The sequence below is a fragment of the Macaca thibetana genome, chromosome 10 (assembly GCF_024542745.1).
Source record: "Macaca thibetana thibetana isolate TM-01 chromosome 10, ASM2454274v1, whole genome shotgun sequence".
Taxonomy (NCBI): domain Eukaryota; kingdom Metazoa; phylum Chordata; class Mammalia; order Primates; family Cercopithecidae; genus Macaca; species Macaca thibetana.
The window spans coordinates 72,336,083-72,357,570 of NC_065587.1; the positions used below are offsets into that span (position 1 = coordinate 72,336,083).

Here is a 21,488-nt window from a genome sequence, read left to right on the forward strand (position 1 = left end):
TGCTTCTAAGTGGTCAGTGCATTCGTAAACATTTTCATCTTACGAGTTTTGCCTCCTCACACAATCTTGTAACTATGGAGACTTAGATGATAAAGATTCAACATAAGAGGACCCCTTTAGAGTCTTGGGTACCAGCCATACTGGCAGCTGTTTTATATGAGGTTCTTTATGATTATAATTTGGACATGAACATGGAGTTGTCCTGCTTCAGCAAGAAATCAGGCTAATAACCATTAGCATCCAATGTGGGGAAAGGCGGAGACTGCCCTGAGGAGTGTTGTGTGGCACATGAACACCAGATAGGTCCTCAGACAGTGCCCTTAGCATCCTGTGGTTTTGGCATCTAGCAGGGAGTAAAAGTATCTCATGGATTCTTTACGTGTAAACACTAAGGACACACGTTTTAAAAGACTGAAATCCAGACAGGGCTGGGGTGTTCTCTAATCTGTTTCCTTCTCTCTCTTTATGTGTTACAACTTGGATTCTTCATTGTTTATATAATTGTCCTCCAATTGACCTTGTTTATATAATTGTCCTCCAATCTTATTTAAAACTTTTATGTGAGGACCATGGCTCATATTCCGCAGCTTTCCTTCTCTCGAGGAGCTGGAAATGGTTATTGTGATAAATGAAGGACAAGAAAAGAAAGTGGGTTTCTGTTTATTATATGAAATTGATGTAACTTTGTATTTCCTATTATAAATGGTGGCCAGAGGGAGGACACAAAAGCTTCAAATTCCAAGCCCCATAATGTACTATGGCTTGAGTAGTGTTGGAACTTATTTGTTTATGCAATGTCAAAAAGAAAATACGGCCATGAAGAAAGCAAACAGTGGAAGTCTCTTTTCTGACCCCTGTGAATCTGGCTCTAAAAACAGTGCAAGGGTTGGGGTTGTGTGGGACTAGGAAAGCAGATCCTGGTCATTTACCTTCCTGTATTTGTCATGCAAATTGTCTGTACTGGGATTGTCACCTTGGTCAGTGATTGTTTCGTTGATAGTACCATTGTCTCTCCAAAGAGAGCTGAGTTCCCTAAAAAAAGCAGGCAAGGCACCACAACATCTGGCTAGTAGCACGTATATTGTAGGTGATAGTAAGGATGCAATTCTCGTATTTTATCAGTTCAGAGGTATGCATTTTTTCGTGGACTAATATCCCTGAAATCACGATGTGTCTTATGGTCAGTGACTTAAAAAGCATTATTATGTCATAGTTGAATTGACAGTGTTTTTCCTAAATAATACACAGAATAATGCCTTTTTCAGCCAATGTTATTTTAGAGTTGATGAAATATGTTGTATTTTTATGTTCGTGGTATGAAGACTATTAACTGTATAATAAAATTATTTAAGTTCTGATGACGTATTGTCAGATGATGTTCAATGTAGCAAAATGTGAGGCACAATTTTTTGTAAAAAGGACAATATCTTGCAGTCAGTACACACTGAGTACATAAATGTTGACAGAATGAAGAGCACAGAATGGGGCTGCCCACCTGGAGGCAGAGCCATGAATCGGTACTGAGGCAAACAAGGAGAGCTTTGTGTGGGTGGAGGCGCGGGGAGGGAGGGCCAGGCTTCATGGAGGCGTGCGAGGGTCTCCAGGGTCAAACGAAGAGAACCTCAGAACTGGTATGAAGCTCAGAGGGGGTTGCAGGAGGCCGTGCTAAAGCCTTAGCATATTGCTATGGAGCTGGCAACTAAACAAGAAAACTAAAAGGGTGAGGTACTTTTCCTTAAGTGAAAAAAGTTTCCTTAACTTCTTTAAAATGTAAACTCTGTTTTCAGCTTAACTCGAAATGAGAAGCCTGAATCCGTGGTGGTTTCATGACCTGCATAATCACACTATCTGTTTTTCTGTCACAGATTGCCTTCTCCCAGCACAGCAATTTTATGGACCTGGTACAGTTCTTCGTGACTTTCTTCAGGTAATTTTGCTTATACAGACTCTCTCTGTTCTTTTGATTTAGGCGCTAGATCCATTAATAAAGTATCAGCTCCTAAAAGATAAAAGAATAATCCTGTGTTTCCACCACAGATTAAATTTACTTCGTATGTGTTCCTGAAAAGTTAGATGTCAGTTACAATAATATAAACTCAGTCTAGCATGATAAAGTGAAAACATTTGTTCTGTATGTTCTGGCTTCCGGCGGGGGGCTTTGCATGTATCCTATATTAATTTTGCATGTATCCTATAGATAATTTGGCTCTTCATATGGGGAGAATTTGGGACTAAAACAACATTTAATTAATAATGGTTACTGATGTGAGCTACATATATGCTTATTCTTGTTCAAGAGATGATTCTGGTGATTATCCAAAGTTTTAAAGCTGAAAGTGATTTTTTAGTGCCCTGGGATTTTCTCTTTTATTTCCATAGATTTTTTCTTAGTTTAATTTTATCTTTATGATAATACTATGTACGAATAATTGAAAAAGACAAAAGAAGTGCTGCAGTTTTTAAAACAGAAAGCAGAAATAGCCTGCCTTGCACCTTCCCCACCCCGTGTCCCGCAATTTAAATTGTTTTAGTTGTTTTTTACTTCTCTGTATTTACACTTGGTTTTTCAGTTTTCTTTTTTGATGTCCTACTGTAGAAGATGAGAATATACTGTGTTACATGGCCTCCCCTAGCATCTCCCCTCATACCACAAAAGCATACAAAAGCCCCTTCTTCTCTTTCATTTAATACCATTGTATCACAATGCATGGCTACGTCAGTGATCCCTATTTATGTTATGGCCAGAAAACTCTTATTTACAGCTGCATTGAACAGTGATTACACTACCACATTTTTGGGTAGAAGGATCATTCTTTGCTTATCCTACATGTAGTATTTTCCATGTTTTGGTTTTTTAATTGTTTGATTTTTCTATGTGCCTACCCCTGATTTATCACTATACTCTTGCCGATGTACCTTTAGAACAGTAAAAAATAAAATAAAGTATCACTGTACTGTGACAGAACTGAGAAATTTCACAGTGGTCACACACAGGAAGGTGTTCTCTTGGTTTGAATTTCTTTTGGAGTTGCCCACCCTAGAACCCTTCCGCCTCCTGCCCCCAAGTGCACTTGTTCCTGGGGCCTGCTGCCCAACTGTCATTTGGAAACTTCCTTTGCCTTCCTCCTATATTGAAGTCTTTGTTTCCCAGATCCCATGTCTTCATCTTCCTATCCATTCCCTCTTTTTACTGGAGCACATTCTGCAGATTTATGAGAAAAGATTCCTGGGAGATAACTTTACTGTGCGCTCTCCTGACTGAAAATATCTTTATTTTATCCTTACAATTTGATTGAATTTCTGGGGGCAGGTGCTATGGCTCACACCTGTATTTCTAGCACTTTGGGAGGCTGAAGTGGGTGGGTCACTTGAGCTCAGGAGTTTGAGACCAGCCTGGACAACATGGCAAAACCCTGTCTCTACAAAAAATACAAAAATTAGCTGGGTTGGTGGCACAAGTCTGTAGTTCCAGCTAATAAGGAGGCCGAGGCAGGAGAATGGCTTGAGCCTAGGAGGCGGAGGTTGCAGTGAGTGGAGATTGCACCACTGCACTCCATCCTGGGTGACAGAGTGAGACCCTGTATCCAAAAAAAAAAAAAAAAAAAGTCCGACTACAGAATTCTAGGTTCAAAATCATTTTCCATTAGAATTTAGAAGACATTATACTATTTTTTCTAGCGTCCAGTATAATATTGAGAAGACTAGTGCTGTTATAATTCCCACTCTTTGTATGGGATCCGTTTTCTCTCTTAAAAAAGTATATTTAAGTGTAATATAAAGTTACAGAAACATTTACAAATCCTATGTGTGTAGCTCAGTGAATTATCACAAATTGAACATGTCTAGAGTATTGGTAATATTATCTCTTGTTCACCCAGAGCATTTCAGGCTCCTTATTTCTTCTATGTCAGTTTTGGCAAGTTGTATATAGTTTTCCATCTGTTCCATTCTCTTGTTCACTCAAAACATGAGTTAATATTAACCAATACTTTAGAAGTTCCTCTTGTGTTTTCCCTCACTCATAACCCCCTGCCTCTTCCCCAAAGGTACCATTTACCTGACTTCTCAAACCATGCATTGCATTTGTTATTTTTGAAATGCATATAAATTATTATTTCTTTTTTTTGAAACTGAGTCTCTGTCTCCCAAAGTGCTGGGATTACAGGCATGAACCACCGCACTCAAAATGTATATAAATTAAATCAGAACATAAATTTTAAGATGATTTAGTTGATGAAGAAAATATTGAAAACTTGTGGGATGCAATTAAAGTTGTACTTAGAGGTTATAGCTTTAAATCCGTGGTTCTCAATCTTAGCTGCACCTAGAATCACTTGGGGAGCTTTTGATATCCAAGCCACTTTTCAGACCATTTGACTCAGAACCTCTAGGGGTGCACTCCAAACATTTGAAAACTCTCCAGGTGATTCCAGTGTGCAACTAAGGTTGAAAATCACTGCTTTAAAAGCAATATTAGAAAAGAAAAAACATTCCTCTCAGTAACTCAGAAAACGAACTGCTAATTAAACCTAAAGAAGTAGAAGAAAGAAAAATATAAATAAGAGCAAAAATTAATTATCTAAGGGAAGAAGTACAGTACAGAGGATCTTAAAAACCGTGAATTGGATCTTTGAAAAGAGTAAGAATAATATTGACAAACCCCTGGCAAGATTAACCAGGAAAAAAGAGAGAAGGGATATGTAGCCAATGTAAGAAATAAAAAGGGGGGCATTCCTCCAAATCCCACAGACATTTTTTTCCTCCAGAAGGATATTTGATGAACAACTTTATGTGAATGAATTTGAAAATGAAACAGATGGAATGGGACCATTAAAAGAAAAATATGCAACTTGCCAAAATTGACACAGAAGAAGTAAGAATCCTGAATAGTTCTGTATCCATTTTTAAAAACAATACTAATTTAAGTTTTGTCATAGTGAAAACTCTAGGCCCCAGGTGGCTTCACTGGTAACGTAACCTTTTTAGACCAGGTGCAGTGGCTCACGCCTATAATCCCAGCACTTTGGGAGGCTGAGGTGGGCAGATCATGAGGTCAGGAGATCGAGACCATCCTGGCTAATATGGTGAAACCCCGTCTCTACTAAAAATACAAAAAATTTAGCTGAGTGCGGTGGTGGGTGCCTGTAATCCCAGCTACTCAGGAGGCTGAGGCAGGAGAGTGGCATGAACCCGGGAGGCAGAGCTTGCAGTGAGCCGAGATCACACCACTACACTCCAGCCTGGGCGACAGTGCAAGACTCCATCTCAAAACAGGAGAATACTGTGATCATCTTAATCAACGGAGGAGATAAAGCATTTGATAAAATTTAATACCCATTCATTTTTTTAAAACTTCTTAGAAAACTAGAAAGAGAAACTTCTTGAACACTGATAAAGTCAACAGAAAACCACTTTCTTAATGGTAAAATGTTAGAAGTTTGAGTTTGGGAACAAGACAGAGATCCACTGTCACTTCTACTCAGCATTGTGCTCGAAGCTCTAACCAGTACAGTAACACAAGAAAAATAAAATATGAGAATTGGGAAGGAAAAATCAAAATCATTATTACTTGTGACGTGAGTGCATTTGTAGAAATTCAAAAGTATCTGCAGATAAAGTATTAGAAATAGTAAGTACAAAGTTGTTCTACTCGAGAAATGTAAAATATCAATTCTACATTGTTCAGAGACATATTCTTGGAGCTCTTATCAGTAAGGACAGATGGTGGCTTGAAAACCGTATGATTGTATTTCCTATAGAAAGCCATTAGGTGGCCCTCTACCCTCTTTACCATGAAAGAAGTTCTTTCCTGAGTGATGCTGGAAGCAGATGGCCTCCTGTCAAGATCCATGGACATCCTGACAGGCCTGTGTTTGCCTCCTGTGGGCTGATGAGATTGAGAAATAGAGTTACTGACAAATTCTTAACTTGCTGTTTTCAGTATAAAGTTCACTTGTAATTTTTTTTTTTTTTTTTAACCTCAGTTGCTAATGCATTTTGTTCTCCAAAGTGTGAGAGATCCCTTCCTCTATTGTCTTTAATTATTTTCTGAATAATGACCTCTCCACTAAGAAGCAACTAGTTGTGTTCGTCTAATATTGGAGGAAGATAAAATAACTTAATAAACAAAAAAGATAAACGTTTGTGGTGATAGATATCCCAATTACCCTGATTGGATCATTACACATTGTATACAGGGATCAAAATATCACATGTACCCGCGAAATATGTACAACAATTATATATCAATAAAAATGTTTTTTAAAAATTTAAATAAAGGCATTCAGTATGTCTAAGGGAAAAATCAATTCTATTTCTATATTTCACCCCCAAAAAATAAATTCACATTTGTATTCCTTTGATAGATAAAATTATTCAAACTTACAGCATAATTAGATGAAGAAAGAATGACCAAGAAAAAAATGGGTCCTAGAGTGAGACAGCCCACTATCCCTCCCAGATAGTGAACATTTTGTCAAGCTACAGTGATCACTGTGGTACTGGCACAAAATGAGATTGACCAGTAGGATATAATACATAACGAAGGATCAAAGTTTAAAAGACTCCAATTGGCCTTAAGTGAGGAAAAATTAAATGAAAATACAAAGTAGATAGTAGTAAATAAGAAGCTACAAGGTCAGTACAGACTTGAAAGCCACTAGTCACATGTGGCTTGTGACCCTTGACTAAGCAACTGAATTTTCATCCTACTTAATTTTAATTAATTTAAATATAATTTAAAAACTGATATTCAGTTCATTCATTGGAACACTTGTAAGTGTGGTCACCACAACTTGGATATATGAATCTCTTCAAATGTTTTATAAAATTGAAAAACATCAAATATTTTTAATGAAAATTTAGTGTTCAAATTAAGATGGCTTAGAAGTATAAAATACGAGGTTTTGAAGGCTTAGTAGAAAACAAGAGTGTAAAATGACTCAATAATTTGTATGTTGATCACATGTTGAAATGATGTTTTACCTGTCTTGGGTTAAATAAAAATATACTATTAAAATTAATTTCATGTTTTAATGTCATAATGTTCAGAAAAAGCTGTTTTTATTGTTTACTATGATTACTATGACACTTAAAATTACATATGTGACACATTAAATTTATATTGGATAGCAATTATGTAGAGAATGCAAAGGGAAAGAATGTATAAAGACAGCACAAAAAGGTATAATAAATATGCTACACTAATCCAAATATTTTAAAGCAAAAATATTAAATCTTAAGACTTTTAAAAATAGAAAACCATCATGAAGACAAGAATTCTGATATTATACACTACCAAAAGTAATTTATATTCACCGTAAAACTTAGGTAATATAAAAATAAAGTAAAAATTCAAAATTTCCCCAAGTCACTCTCTGGAAACTACCACTGTTAACATTTTGTTGTTTCTATTTCCAAAAGTTTTTCTCTCTGTGTGTATACTGCACATAAATTGTGTTTTTTTCTGACTTCTTTGACTTATAAAATGGGCTACCTCCTTACATGTTGTTCTACAACTTGCTTTTTTACTCAGTGTTATGTGTTTTACTTCTCCCATGTGGAGATTTACCTCGTTTTTTTTAAAGCAACTTTTCCCATAGTTTGAATGTAGCATATTTTTTTAATCATTTCTTCTTTCAACTGACTCTTATTTGTCTTCAGTTTGTTTTTTTTTTTTTGGTTTTGTTTTGTTTTTTTTATTGCATATGTCTTTGCATTTTTCTGTGAATATCTTTCTGGGATCGTTTTTTATCCTATAATGGGTGTATCAAGATGCAGAAGCACTGCCAAATGGCCCTTCACAACAATGGCATGAATTTTCACTCCTATGGCAAGAATGAGCGTGCCTGTTTCTGTTACTCTTAGCAACACTGGAAGTTGTCATTGTTTTTAATTTTGCCAGTGGTATCTTGTTTTAATTTGATTTCTTTAATTATTAGTGATGTTTACTGGTATATTATAGTTCTTGTTCATATCCTTTGCTCGTATTTCTATTGGGATGTTTGCCTTTTTTTCTTACTGAAATTTAGGAACTCTTTATATTTGTGCATGCCTGTGTGTACATGTGTGAGCATGTGTGTTTGTGTGTCTTTCTGTCTCTCTGTTCTAATCAGCTGTTTGTTTTTTAATCTCATTTATGGTATTTTTCACCAGATATATCTGTCAGTCTTTCCCTATATTTTCTTCATGGGTGTTTTATCTGTTACTGTTTTTTGTTTGTTTGTTTGTTTGTTTTTAATGTTTAGTTCCTCTTTTATCCATCTTTTATCCATCATTTTCTAAATGGATAGACTTCCACAAACTTGTGGTGCATCAAGACAGAGTGTCACTCCCTCAGCTCCAAGACTGCACCATCCACTAAGCCAGGAACTCACCCTCTATTGTAACCTTTCTCAGAGTATGCCGAGCTCAGCTCATTGGAGCTTCGAGGGTACTGCAGAAACCTCCCCCAACTGACACAGTGCCAGTAATGTGGAATGTTGGAAACTTGGTGAAACTCCTCCCGTTCACAAGGAAGTCTGTTCTTTCCACAGAAATGTAGATTCCAAAAGGAAACCACTGTCTATCCCGTTATCATAGAAAAATTAAAATCCTAAAATCTCCCCCCACATTTTTCTTCTGCTTAGTGCTGAACAGCACGGACTCATTGACGCCAGCCATCTCCCGTGGTTCTCCCAGGGCCAAAGAATCATCTTACGTTCCTACAAATTCGGTATTTCATGAAGCTTTGTCCTGTGACTTCCACCAAATTATGAGTCCCTTTGAAGTTGTAATTTCCTTCCTTTTTGGCTATGTGAACAGCAGGGCCTTTGAGGCAAATGGAGAGGAAAAGTGGATATATGCACCCCCAACCCCGCTGACCTGTCATATTACTCCTTCACAACCCAACATAATTGTCTACTCTGTAAAGTCTTCTGTCACATTTACCCCAGAGACCATCCCTCTTGGACTCCACTCTACTCGTGTTTGTGTTATAGCACTAATCACCCTGTAATGCAGTTATTTAACAGTCTAAATCTTAAGGGCAGCTGATGTATAGACTAACCTACAATATGACCTGCAGAGATGAACAAGGCCAATTAGAGGTCTCCCAAAAATTTAAACTGGATTATGAGAGCTTGGAGCAGTTATCCCATGACTCAGCCCTACCTACACATTAGAACCAATGGGAAGCTTAAAAGCAGCAGCAGCCCGGGCCTTACCCCTCAGAGATGCTGGTCTAATTGTTGTGGTATAGGCCCTGAATTTTAAAGGCTTTCCAGTGGTTCTGATGTTCAGCTGGCATTGAGAAACCCTGAGTTAGTTGCAAGTTATATGGAGTCAGGGACTGGGATGGTATTGCACCCATTTATGTGCAGGCTAAAGCATAGGTGGCCAGATGGGAAAGAAGACAGATATTCTGAGACTGCTGAGAGAATGTGAGCATGGCACCCACTCTTGGTACCTCCATGATCCCAGTTCCTACAGGGGCTGGCTGCTTTAGGGTTCTGAGAGATCCCCATCTTTATTCCCCTACAATCACTTATAACCACCTAAATAGGAGTTACCTGGCATTTAAATTCTACATTGTAATTACAGTATTTTACATCATAGAGGGACAGTTTTTATAAGTTTTACCATTTTGTTTTTATGTGCTTCATGCCTTCCCCTTCTTTGGGTATTTTTGTTGGGTGGAACTATGTCCTAGAGTAATTCTCTCAGAGAAATTGTTGGAAAGAATTTGATACTTGTGGGGAGCCTTTCAGTGTGAAGACTGGAGTCTTTCTGCAGTTTTGCAACGTTACCTTGTATTTCTTTGATTGTTTCCTCTCCTTTAATTCTATTTGCTTGTTCTAGAATGTTCTGTTAGATGAATGGGGGAGATTCTGCATCTTTCCTCCATATTTCTTAACTGGACTCTCACTTTCTCGTTTTCCTTTTGCTCTGAGCTCTAGGTGAGCTCCTCAGCAGTACGTTCAAGCCCATTAATTTATTCAAAGTTAGATCCATTTCTTGGAGCCCATGCAATGAGTTGTTTTATTTTACATTTTAATTCTAATATCTTTTTTCTAACAGCCTGTTTTGGTTTTATGAATGAAATTTCCTTTCATATTCCTTTGCAAGATTAATAATTTTATTTGCTTTTGGAGCCTTATTTTTTGCTGTGAATAACTGTTCCTCAGATTTGTTGTTTGGCACCTCTCTTGCATAATGTTCGTTTTTCTCAAAATGTCTGATTTTTTATTGTGTTGAGGATTCCATGTTTGCCCATGTATACTGTTTCCATTTGCCTCAGCCTGCAGTGAGTGTGGAGCAGGGGCAGCATGTGGTGGGTTGTGCTGAATGAGAGCCCCTATCCTGCTTGGCCTCCCTGGCCCAGGGCCAGCACTCACTGCCTTACCTCCACCGCTCGGCTCAGGCAGAGGAGGGGAAGACACTGTCTGGTGTGGCCACTCAGAATGCAGCTGCCCATGAACACTCTGGCAGTTTTCAGAAACCACCCTCTCCCTTGTATCCATGGGTTCTGCACTTGGAGCATCTTTTTTTACTTTTCAGCCCTCTCCAGTCAGACTGCCATCCCTATACCCCATCTGGGTTTTTTGTTGAGAGTAACTAGCATATATAACCTCCCTTATCTGTGGTTTCACTTTCCACAGTTTCAGTTACTCAGGGTCAGCTGTAGTCCAAACATTAAGTGGAAAATTCCAGAAATAATTTATAAGTTTTAAATTGTACTCCATTCTGAGTAGTGTGATGAAATGTCATGCCATCCTGCTTTGTCCCACCTGGGATAGGAATCATCCCTTGATTCAGGGTATCCATACCCCTATGCTACCCGCCTGCTAGTGTCTTGGTTATCAGATCTAAAAATCATAGTATATGTAAGGGTCAGTACTATCCATTATTTCAGGCATCCACTGGGAGGCTGGGAATGTAACCCCACAGATTAAGCAGGACACTATATTGCCAAATCCAAAGGATACTTTTTGGTTCTCCTCTTCTTGATTTCTCAGTGGTATCAACCAACTGACCGCTTTGTGAGCGAGACTCTTCCAGCCGTCTGTGACCCATGCTACCCTACCGCTGCTTCTTGGCCTCCCTACTGTGTAGTCTTTTCTTTTTTTTTTTTTTTTTTTTTTTTTTTTTTGAGACGGAGTCTCGCTGTGTCGCTCAGGCTGGAGTGCAGTGGCCGGATCTCAGCTCACTGCAAGCTCCGCCTCCCGGGTTTTTACGCCATTCTCCTGCCTCAGCCTCCCGAGTAGCCGGGACTACAGGCGCCCGCCACCTCGCCCGGCTAGTTTTTCGTATTTTTTAGTAGAGACGGGGTTTCACCATGTTAGCCAGGATGGTCTCGAACTCCTGACCTCGTGATCCGCCCGTCTCGGCCTCCCAAAGTGCTGGGATTACAGGCTTGAGCCACCGCGCCCGGCCTGTGTAGTCTTTTCTATTCAGCCTCTCACTGTTGATTTTTTCCTAGACCTTGACCCTGGCCATCTTCTCACTGTGTGTTCTCTGACTGGACTCTGCCTTCCCCATCTGCAGCACAGCATGCCCAGAAGTGACCAGTTCCATCCTTCCTCAACAGCGTTCCCCACCTCACTAACTGGCAACATGGCTCTGCTGGTTCCAAGCCACTTCTCTTGCTTTCAGTCATCAGGCACTCCCTTACCAGGCCCCAGAGCTACAGCCATCAGTGCACTCTCCACCTCCATTCTCCACCCCACCAACCCTAGCATCACAGTCTCGCCTGGACCTTCAGTTGACTTTAGCCCCTCCAGAATCCACAAAAAGTCCAGAGAAGACCTTTAAAGAACATATGTCTAGCACCTTACCTTCCTGTTGTATCTAAAATAAAATTCAGCATCCTGGGTGAACTGGCCTCCACTTACTTCACATTCAGCTTGCACTCTATTCTTTCACATTTCTGCTACCAAGGGCATCTCCTATGTCCTCAAAAGCACAAGCTCTTGCCCTACACTGAGCATTTGTACATGCTTATCCCATTTTCTGGAACACTCTTCCCACTACCCTTCATTCTGTATACTTTCATGCCTTGCTTGATTTTTCCAGACAATAACAAATTCTCCAATTCTCTCTCCAATGTCCCACAGTTCAGTTCCATTTTGACACTACCCATAGTTGAAGCAAATCCTGCAGATTAGGGGCTCAGCTCCACAAGACTGCTCCCACTTCAGACACTAAGCACACATGGGTCCCCAGGCTACCTCACTGCTACTGGGCCAACTACAAATTCAGGGCTTCTGGTGACTGCTCACTCCAAGATTTGACAATTTGTTAGAACAGCTCACAGAACTCAGGAGAGCGCTATACATAGAATTACAGTCTTATTATACAGGGTACAACTCAGGAACCGCCAAATGGAAGACATGAATAGCACAAGGCATGGAGGTGGGTGAGCACAGCTCTTTCATGCCCTCTCTGGACAAGCCTCCTCCCTGCACGTGGATATGTTCATTATCCCGGAAGCTCCCCCAAGCCTCATCATTCTGAGTTTTTTTATTGAAGTTTCATTACATAGGCAGGATGGATGAAATCACTTTCTATTGGTGCCTGAACTCATCTCCAGCCCCTTTCCCCTTCCTGGAGGTTGGGGGATGGGGCTGAAAGTTCTAACCCTCTAACCACCTAGTTAGGTTTTCTGGTAACCAGCCCACATTTGAGGCTCTTTAGGCCCCTCTCCCCATGAGTCATTCATTAGCACACAAAAGACACTCATGTCTGTCTGAAAATTCTAAGGGCTAAGCTAAATTGTCTCCCCTTGTTCCTCTCTCCCGTAGAACTGTATTATTTTTCATCATGGTATTCATCACACTTTGAAGAATGTATTCATATGTTTACTTGCTTAATATCTGGGTCAGTAGACCAAGCTTCAGGGGAGCAGGGCACTGTCTCTCGTTCAGTCCCATACACACACGCCTTCAGCATCTAGTACATAATGTGGTAAGATATTTGTGGGAGGTAAACTTAGACTCTTCAGGATAAGTGCAGAGTAAGGAGGAACCATAGGCACCAACCTCTCAGGGAAAAAAGCTTGTGTCAGTGGCTTGCTTTTAAGGGATATAGGGGTTGTATTCTAGCTCCACTTAGTAGACATCCTTAAACTCTTAGAGCATGTGTATGGAATAAGATGGCCCTGCTGCCAAGTACCAGCCCGATGAGGACCAGCCACTTCTACTGGACGTTCAGTCCCTGGACGACCAAATGGCACTATCAGAATACATGGGGGAAGTATTTTTCAGGCCCATGGCCTCTCATGTAGTAAACAAGGACAGATGGCATTTTCTTTTTTTTTTTTTTTTTTTTGAGACGGAGTCTGGCTCTGTCGCCCAGGCTGGAGTGCAGTGGCGCGATCTCGGCTCACTGCAAGCTCCGCCTCCCGGGTTCACGCCATTCTCCTGCCTCAGCCTCCCGAGTAGCTGGGACTACAGGCGCCCACAACCGCGCCCGGCTAATTTTTTGTATTTTTAGTAGAGACGGGGTTTCACTGTGGTCTCGATCTCCTGACCTTGTGATCCGCCCGCCTCGGCCTCCCAAAGTGCTGGGATTACAGGCGTGAGCCACCGCGCCCGGCCGACAGATGGCATTTTCATTGCTTCTCCCTTGTGGGGGTTGAAATTCTGGAAAAGAATCCGGAACTTTGGTTTTTCTAGACGATGTTTACTAACTAGTGATGATAAACTTTTAGCTAAGAATAGAGTTATTTTCATGACATGGGGAAGAAAATATTTTCCCAGAGCAAGTTAACCATGTCTAAAAGAATTTATTTAGCTTTTTTTTTTTTTTTTTTTTGAGATAGGGTCTCTGTTGCCCAGGCTGGAACACAGTGGTACAATCCCAGCCCTCTACAGCCTCAAACTCCTGGGCTGGTCTCAAGCAGTCCTCCTCACCTCAGTCTCCCAAGTAGAGCTGGGACTACAGGCATGCACCATCATGCCCAGCTAATATTTTCTTTTTTGTAGAGTTGGGTTCTCCCTATATTGCCCAGGCTGGTCTTAAACTTCTGGCCTCAAGCAATCCTCCCATCTCAGCCTCCCAAGGTGCTGGGATTACCAGCATGAGCCACTGCTCCCAGCCTGGTCCAAAAGAATTCAAAATGGAGCCTATAAGGAAAAGGGGAAAGGTATCCAGATAATCCTAAGCACTCTGAAAAATGGCTAATATATGGAAAAAGAGAATAAAAGTCGGGGGGAAATTCGATGATTCAAATGAGAAAATCAATGTAAGGTGAGTTAGAAGAAGTATTTCCAGACTCAGGGCACAGAGAAGTAAACTCTAGGTCCTGACGCAGTCTGTTGAGACCTCTTTGTGTCCTAATGAGATGCTTTTTCAGCCTCAGGAAGGAGCCTCTATAAAGAGGGAAATAAGAGACTCTCCCTTGCTTGCTGTTCTGTCACTTCTTGTAGCTGGAGCAGCAAGTAGAAAGAACTGGGTAACTGGTGTTGTCAACAGATCTGCATTGAATACAGAAGGGCCCTCTCACCCTCTCTGAGAGGGAAGCAGGCACAGACTGTATTACAGGTGGACCCAAGAGAGGCTTCTGAGTGACACCAGGGTCCTTGCCTCTCAGCAGCGGCAACAGGTTCTTGACCAACTTAGAAGCTGTTCCCATTGGCTTCATGCTCTTCCTTGTGAATTTGCTGCCTCCTTATGTTTATCTATTAGAATAAAAATGACAAAAATCAGGATTATACACGGAAGCCAAGAAAGACTGAGAAGGTTATTCTCAGACCTCTTTACTGGTTCTTCCTGTTCTCCCCAACTTCTCATTGTTAGGGTAGCCCCAGGACATTCTCGTCTATCTGTATTCACTCTCTTGGTGACCATGGCCAGGTTTATTGCTTGAAATACCATATATATCCTGATGCTTTCCAAATGCCATGCCCAGCCCAGACCTGGCAGCCAGCCTCCAGGTTAGAATGTCTGCCCAGGATATCTCCCCGGGCTGTCCGGTAGATGTCTCAGGGTTCTGCATGTCTAAAATGGATCTCCTGATATGTCCAGATTCCAAAGTGCTTTTCACACCTCTGCTTCCACCGCCCTGGTTTGAGCCACCATCATCTCACCTAGGCTGCTGGTCTCCCTGATAATGCCATTGCACCCCTAATGGTCTTCTCAGCAAACATTAAATCACAACACTTCTGTTTAAAAACCTGCACTGGCTTTCTCTCCCAGTGCCCTCATAATGCCTGCAGTGCCTCACATGATCTGCCCTTCACCCTCACCCTTCTCTCTGCCTTTATCTCTGGCCTTACACACCCCACTCCAAACATGCTGGCCTCCTGAGGCTCCCCAAGCCATCCCAGGCACAGCCTTGCCTCGGGCTTTGCACTGACTGCCCCTTTTTCCAGATGCACTTTTGCAGGCGTCCATGAGCCACCTCCCATACCTTCTCCAAGTTGTTGCTCAAATGTCACCTTCTGAGAAAGAAAGGCCCAGCTACTCTGACCCTCCTGCTCTGGAGTGCCACTGGTACTCCTGAACCCCCTGCTCTTACCATCTTTTTATTTCTGTAGCACTTACCTACCTTTTGGCATGCTCTGTAATTTGCTTATTTACTTACTGTTTGTCTCCACCTGCTGGAATGTAAACTCCATGGGACAGTAGTCTTTGCTCTGTTTATCAGTGTTTTCCATGAGCCTAGAACAGGACCTGACCCAATTAAAGTATTGATTAAAAAGACAATGTAGGCCAGTCATGTGAGGCCTGTAATCTTTGCCAAAGTAGGCAGATCACTTGAGGTTAGGAGTTTGAGACCAGACTGGCCAACGTGGTGAAACCTCGTCTCCACTAAAAATACAAAAATTAGCTGGGCGTGATGGCACACACCTGTAGTCCAAGCTACTCGGGAGGCCAAAAGAGGAGAACAGAATCGCTTGAACCTGGGAGGCGGAGGTTGCAGTGAGCTGAGATCATGCCACTGCACTCCAGCCTGGGTGACAGAGCGAGACTCTGTCTCAAAAAAAAAGACAATGTAGACTGTCAGAGAGAAGAGTTGCCAGTGTCCTGATAGCAGAGAGACCCAGAGATGAAGGCTTTCCACCAAGTGACGATCCTGGGGGTTTGGAAGGCAATCCTGTTGAACTCCCTTTTGTCAGGGCACCCATTGGAGGGGTCTGCACCCTTGTACCCCTTAGGGAGGCAGTGAGCCTTGAGGGAGCCTTGAGGTAAGGGCAGTTCAGTCATCCTAGCATCTTAGAGTCCCTTTATCCAGCCAGCCCAGGAGGGCTGTGTTGGTATCAGCACTTGGGTGCACTGAGGTGCCATTCATGAAGCTGACCCCATCCTACAAACGCAGAGCTCAGCCAGCAAGAGAGTACCTTGATGACACTGGCAGAGAGCCTTACGTCTGCATGTAGCACTCTGGAAAAATACCCTGTAGCTAGCCCCTTTTACAAGTTAATGAGTAAAAATGCAGTTATAGCAGTTATCTATTTTTTTTACTTGTTAAGCTCGTTCTTCCTTTTAACTGCAAGTCAGCTATTCTCTTTGCCATCACTGTTGCTTTTCAAATCATTCCACACCTGGTTTATACATGAGAGAGCATTGAAATCCTCTGCAACTATTAAGGTCACTAGGAGTATTTTCTCTTATTATTTGTAAGAAAGTTGTTGGCTTGGGTTTGATCATTTCAAATGTGTTTTATTTAAAAATACATATTTGTAAAAATATTGAATATACACTAAAAATTATACACATTTCTTCTTCTGTTTGCCTCTTCCTTATGAAAAGTTGATTGTTACTTTAATAATTAACTTTTTCACCTTCTTATATTTTACCAGTAAATGTTTGCTAACTTGAATAAACAGCATGACTAATATTTGTTATAATTATCTTAGAATTATTTTTCTTATTTGGGATAAGCCACTGTGGGCCATTGTGATAAAGGCTGAGTGGAAGGTCAGGGCTCTCTCTGAGTACCACGTGGGAACAATACAGTCTAGAGGCCTGGCTAGGAAGCCTGGCTCTCCGAAGTTGTCTCACTCATTGCCTCCTGAGCCAGCACATTGTTGTGACAGAGCATCAGAAGGGAGCCCAGAGGTGGCATTTGGGAGCTGTTTTCACTGCCTGGCCTGTGGTGTGGGCAACGATGGGTGCTGATTCTGGGGGCTGGGATAATAACTCAGTACTTTGCTTTCTCACAGTTGTTTCCTCTCTTTGCTCCTGGTGGCTGCTGTGGTTTGGAAGATCAAACAAAGTTGTTGGGCCTCCAGACGTAGAGAGGTAAGCCTCAGTGAGTAAAGATTAAAGAATCTCTGGAAGAGGTTTTTTTCTTTATTTTTCTCTTAAGCAAGTGGGTTTTGGCTATTCAGTGATAATGGACAGACAGACATCTCCACGGCAGGAATAATGCAGCGCGTTCTGCAATCCATGGTTCCGCAGCATATGGTCAGTAAACTTAGATGAGTGCTACATAAAGTGTAATTAGTTCTGCACCACAGGGTCTTACCTTCCTAAAAGGAAACTCTGGTGTTGACTTAGAAATGCCAGTTTTATCCTTCCGACCAGACCCCAAGTCCTGACTGAGGCCAGAGATCCAAGGGCTTATTAGCACAGCCCAGCCACCGTATGATTAGGCACCACCTTCACAAGAACTTTTCATGGGAGAGGGAAGTCAGCCATTTAAGCATCTCAAAAATTTTTCATTTTTCAAGGAAAGATAAATGTGTGTGTAGTCAAGTTTTCCACTTGAATTTTATTTTTCAATAAGTCTTGATTTGTTTCCAGAGCTTCATTCCAAAAGTAGTAAGTCAAGCAAACATTTACAGTTGACAAATTTAAATACATAAACTTGGTTGAAAATTACAACATATCAAATGCCCATCAATCAATGAGTGGATAAAGAAAATGGGGGGGTAGTGTAGTGTGTATATATATATATTTATATACATTTGCAGCAACCTGGGTGGAATTGGAGACCAGTATTCTAAGTGAAGTAATTCAGGAATGGAAAATCAAACTTCATATATTCTCACTTACAAGTGGGAACTAAGCCCTGAGGATGCAAAGGCATAAGAATGATACAATGGACTTTGGGGACTCGGGGGAAAGAGTGGGAGGGGGGTGAGGGATAAAATACTACACATTGGGTACAGTGTACACTGCTCAGGTGATAGGTGCACCAGAATCTCAGAAATCACCACTAAAGAACTTATTCATATAACCAAACACCACCTGTTCCCCCAAAAACCTATTGAAATAATAAATAAATAAATAAATAAATATTTTTAAAAAAATAACCACCATTAAAATAATTACAACATAAAAACTTTGTTTATGGCAACTTTCACTTGCATCATTACTTTGCCTTTCATTTAGTCATGCCTGTTGCATTGTTGCTAATGGAAATGCTCACCTGTATATAAGAGCTAGACAAAGAAGCTGTCTGGGGTTTTTTTTGGATCTGCTCATGCCTTTTTCTACATAAAAATTTATTTATAGATAAGATTTAGAAGAGAAGGGAAGTGTGTAAAATCACAGCTCACAAGCATTCAGCACTGTTTATAGGACGTTCATGTCTGAATAGGATTAAGACAGGCTCCAGGATAAGAGCCTCTTGTTGTGGGCCACAGTACCACCTTTTCTGACCCACATAAAGATGATGTTATCATAGAGGGAATGTTGTACACACTTTATTATTAGGTTTTAAATTCAGGGGATAACATATTCAAAGGGTTTTTTAGATAGCTGTATTACTGATACACTTTAAAATCCTAATGAATTACATGATGTTCTGAAAAAATTATATTTTCAATTTAATTTAAATGTATATTTATTCACAGTGGAGTAAGAAGTAAGAAGCCACAGTAAACCAGTAACCAAGAAAGGAGTTGAAAACTTTGTCTAAGTGCTACTCTCTCCAAGAAGAACATTAGACCCAGGGAGTTTCAAGGTTGAGACGAGCTTATGGAGATAATGATAGCCTGTTCCTCCCTGAGTGCTTATGAGAATTAATTGTTTCTAAAATCTGTAAAGCAAAGGAACAGATGGAAAGCTCGAAAGAGTCTGAATGATTTTATACACAGAAATCTTGGTACCAAAACTTGACAAAGGCAGCACCAAAATATATAGGCCAGCCGCATGGTAAATGTATGTGCAGCAGTCTAATTGCAGTGTAATGAAAGAGTCACTTAATATTAGAAAACCTATTATATCATGTGAAAAAAAGAATATACTCTGTCAATGGGGAAAAAATAACACCTGAATTCTTCCTAGAGGCCAAGTAATCATTTCGTCATTTATTAAAACTCAATACCCATTCCTAATTTGAAAACAAAACTCACAGTAAAATCAAAAATACCTTTTTAACACTATGAAGACTATCTGGATAACCAGCATCACTCATGGTAAAACAAACAAACACCAGAGGTTGTATCCAAACAAGTTAGTTTTAACAGGAGCTGACATCTGAGCATTTCAAAATTCCAGGCACTGAGTTCTAAGTGGTTTTACATAGATTAATCCTCATCTCAAACCTATGAAACAGGTATTGTCACTAGCTGTGTTTTATGGATGAGCTGAGGCTCAGAAAGGTGAAGTAACTTAACACCACATAGTTAACTAAGAGGGAGTACAAGGCTTTAACAAGGGACTTCTGGGACTTCTGTCTTCACAGCCTTATCTAGGGACTTCTGTCTTCACAGCCCAAGTTCCTTATCTTCTTGTAATCCTGCAGTCACTCACCTTTGTGCTGGATGTTCTAGACTGTGCACTAAGTGAAAGGGCACTAAGAAGTATTGTTACTATTGGAAAGGAAACAAAATTATTATTTTTGTATAAAGTTATTAAAACAGTATAGTAGAGATTTGTCTGCATAAAAATAAAGGCTTAAGTATGTCAAAAATAAATGAATAACACAGAAGCTAAACAATCAACTGGAAATTGTAACATGCATGAGAGAAAGTAAGATGCACAGCCTATAGGAAAAAGGTTAAAAAATATATATATATATGTTTAGTATGGAGTTGATCATCTAATAAACTATGCTTTTACCCGTGTGATTTGGAATTTCTCTGTAACCGTGAAGCTGACCATTCAGAATGTATTTCATCATTTTTAAAATGTCAGTCATTATTTATTCCCTCTCAAAAATTGCAGAAGCAATTATTTGATATTATTTTTAAAAACAATAATAGTAGCGGCTGACGCTGTTTAGTCCTTGCTACACACCAGCCCCCGTTTTAAGTGCTTTTACACACGTTGCCTCCTGAACTCTGTCTTATTGTGACCCCAGCACTTAGAATAGCACAGACCCCAGAGGAGCATTGCTGCATTTTTTAGTTGAGTAAATGGACTTACAGTTTTATAAAATGTAAGAATGTTGGTATTTTAAGAAAATACTTGGCCGGGCGCGGTGGCTGAAGCCTGTAATCCCAGCACTTTGGGAGGCCGAGTCAGGCGGATCACGAGGTCAGGAGATTGAGACCATCCTGGCTAACACGGTGAAACCCCGTCTCTACTAAAAAATACAAACTAGCCGGGCGAGGTGGCAGGCGCCTGTAGTCCCAGCTACTCGGGAGGCTGAGGCAGGAGAATGGCATAAACCCGGGAGGCAGAGCTTGCAGTGAGCTGAGATCCGGCCACTGCACTCCAGCCTGGGCAACAGAGCGAGACTCTGTCTCAAAAAAAAAAAAAAAAAAAATACTTATCATAAAAATGCCCTTCTAGAACAGAGCCATATCTATCCAGGCCAAGATTCTGTCTCCTACAGTAGTTCCAAGGAGGCAATTTGAAGTAAGGCCTACTTGTCTCCCAAGGCATAACCTCAAAGCTTCAGCATCATGCCCAGAAGATCTCTAATATCCTTAATGATATGTGAAAGGCCGTTCACCATGTGCTAGGCGCTGTGCTATAGCATCTCATTTGATCCCAGTGACAATGTTATGGGATAGGAACACATTTCAGAGGGAGGACACTGATGCTCAGAGACTTCAAACACCTTTCTTAAGGTCACACAGCTGTAGACTATTGGAGCAGGAGTTCACATCAAGCCTCCCTAAATCCAGTGCCCCTGTTTGTCCCTCTACTCTGCAAAATTTCACATTTGTTTGTTTTTAGCTTATACCACCTCTCTAAAGGAGGGTTCGCTCCGTTCCTATCTGCCATATAATGAGGCATGGGTTTTTGTTGTTGTGTGAGTTACTGGTGCAATTTTCAGTAGGAAGAAAGCAAGCCTGACTTTAGCAGTAGAAAGACGAGGAGATAGGGCCATACCATTTTATGTATTTGACAAGTCGACATCATAGCATTACATCCACAGTACTTTTATTTTTATCATTATTTTCTTATTTTACTTTAAGTTCTGGGATACATGTGCAGAACTTGCAGATTTGTTACATAGGTATACATGTGCCATGGTGGTTTGCTGCACCTATCAACCTGTCATCTAGGTTTTAAGCCCTGCATGCATTTGGTATTTGTCCTAATGCTCTCGCTCCCCTTGCCCCCCCACCCCCCGCAACAGGCCCCAGTGTGTGATGTTCCCTTCC

The 21,488-nt window shown here is 40.7% G+C and overlaps 1 protein-coding gene across 2 annotated transcripts in view; it reads left to right on the forward strand.

Annotated features, from left to right (window-relative positions):
• Positions 1–21,488, forward strand: part of ATRN (attractin) — a 176,767-nt gene that overhangs the window by 144,996 nt on the left and 10,283 nt on the right. The window contains exons 25-26 of one of the 2 annotated variants that reach the window (XM_050745651.1): positions 1,866–1,927; positions 17,145–17,223. In XM_050745651.1, the coding sequence (XP_050601608.1) occupies positions 1,866–1,927; positions 17,145–17,223 (141 nt within the window). Of the gene's footprint in view, positions 1–1,865; positions 1,928–5,759; positions 6,993–17,144; positions 17,224–21,488 lie in introns of those variants that run through there. The other variant, XM_050745652.1, reaches the window with a different exon arrangement.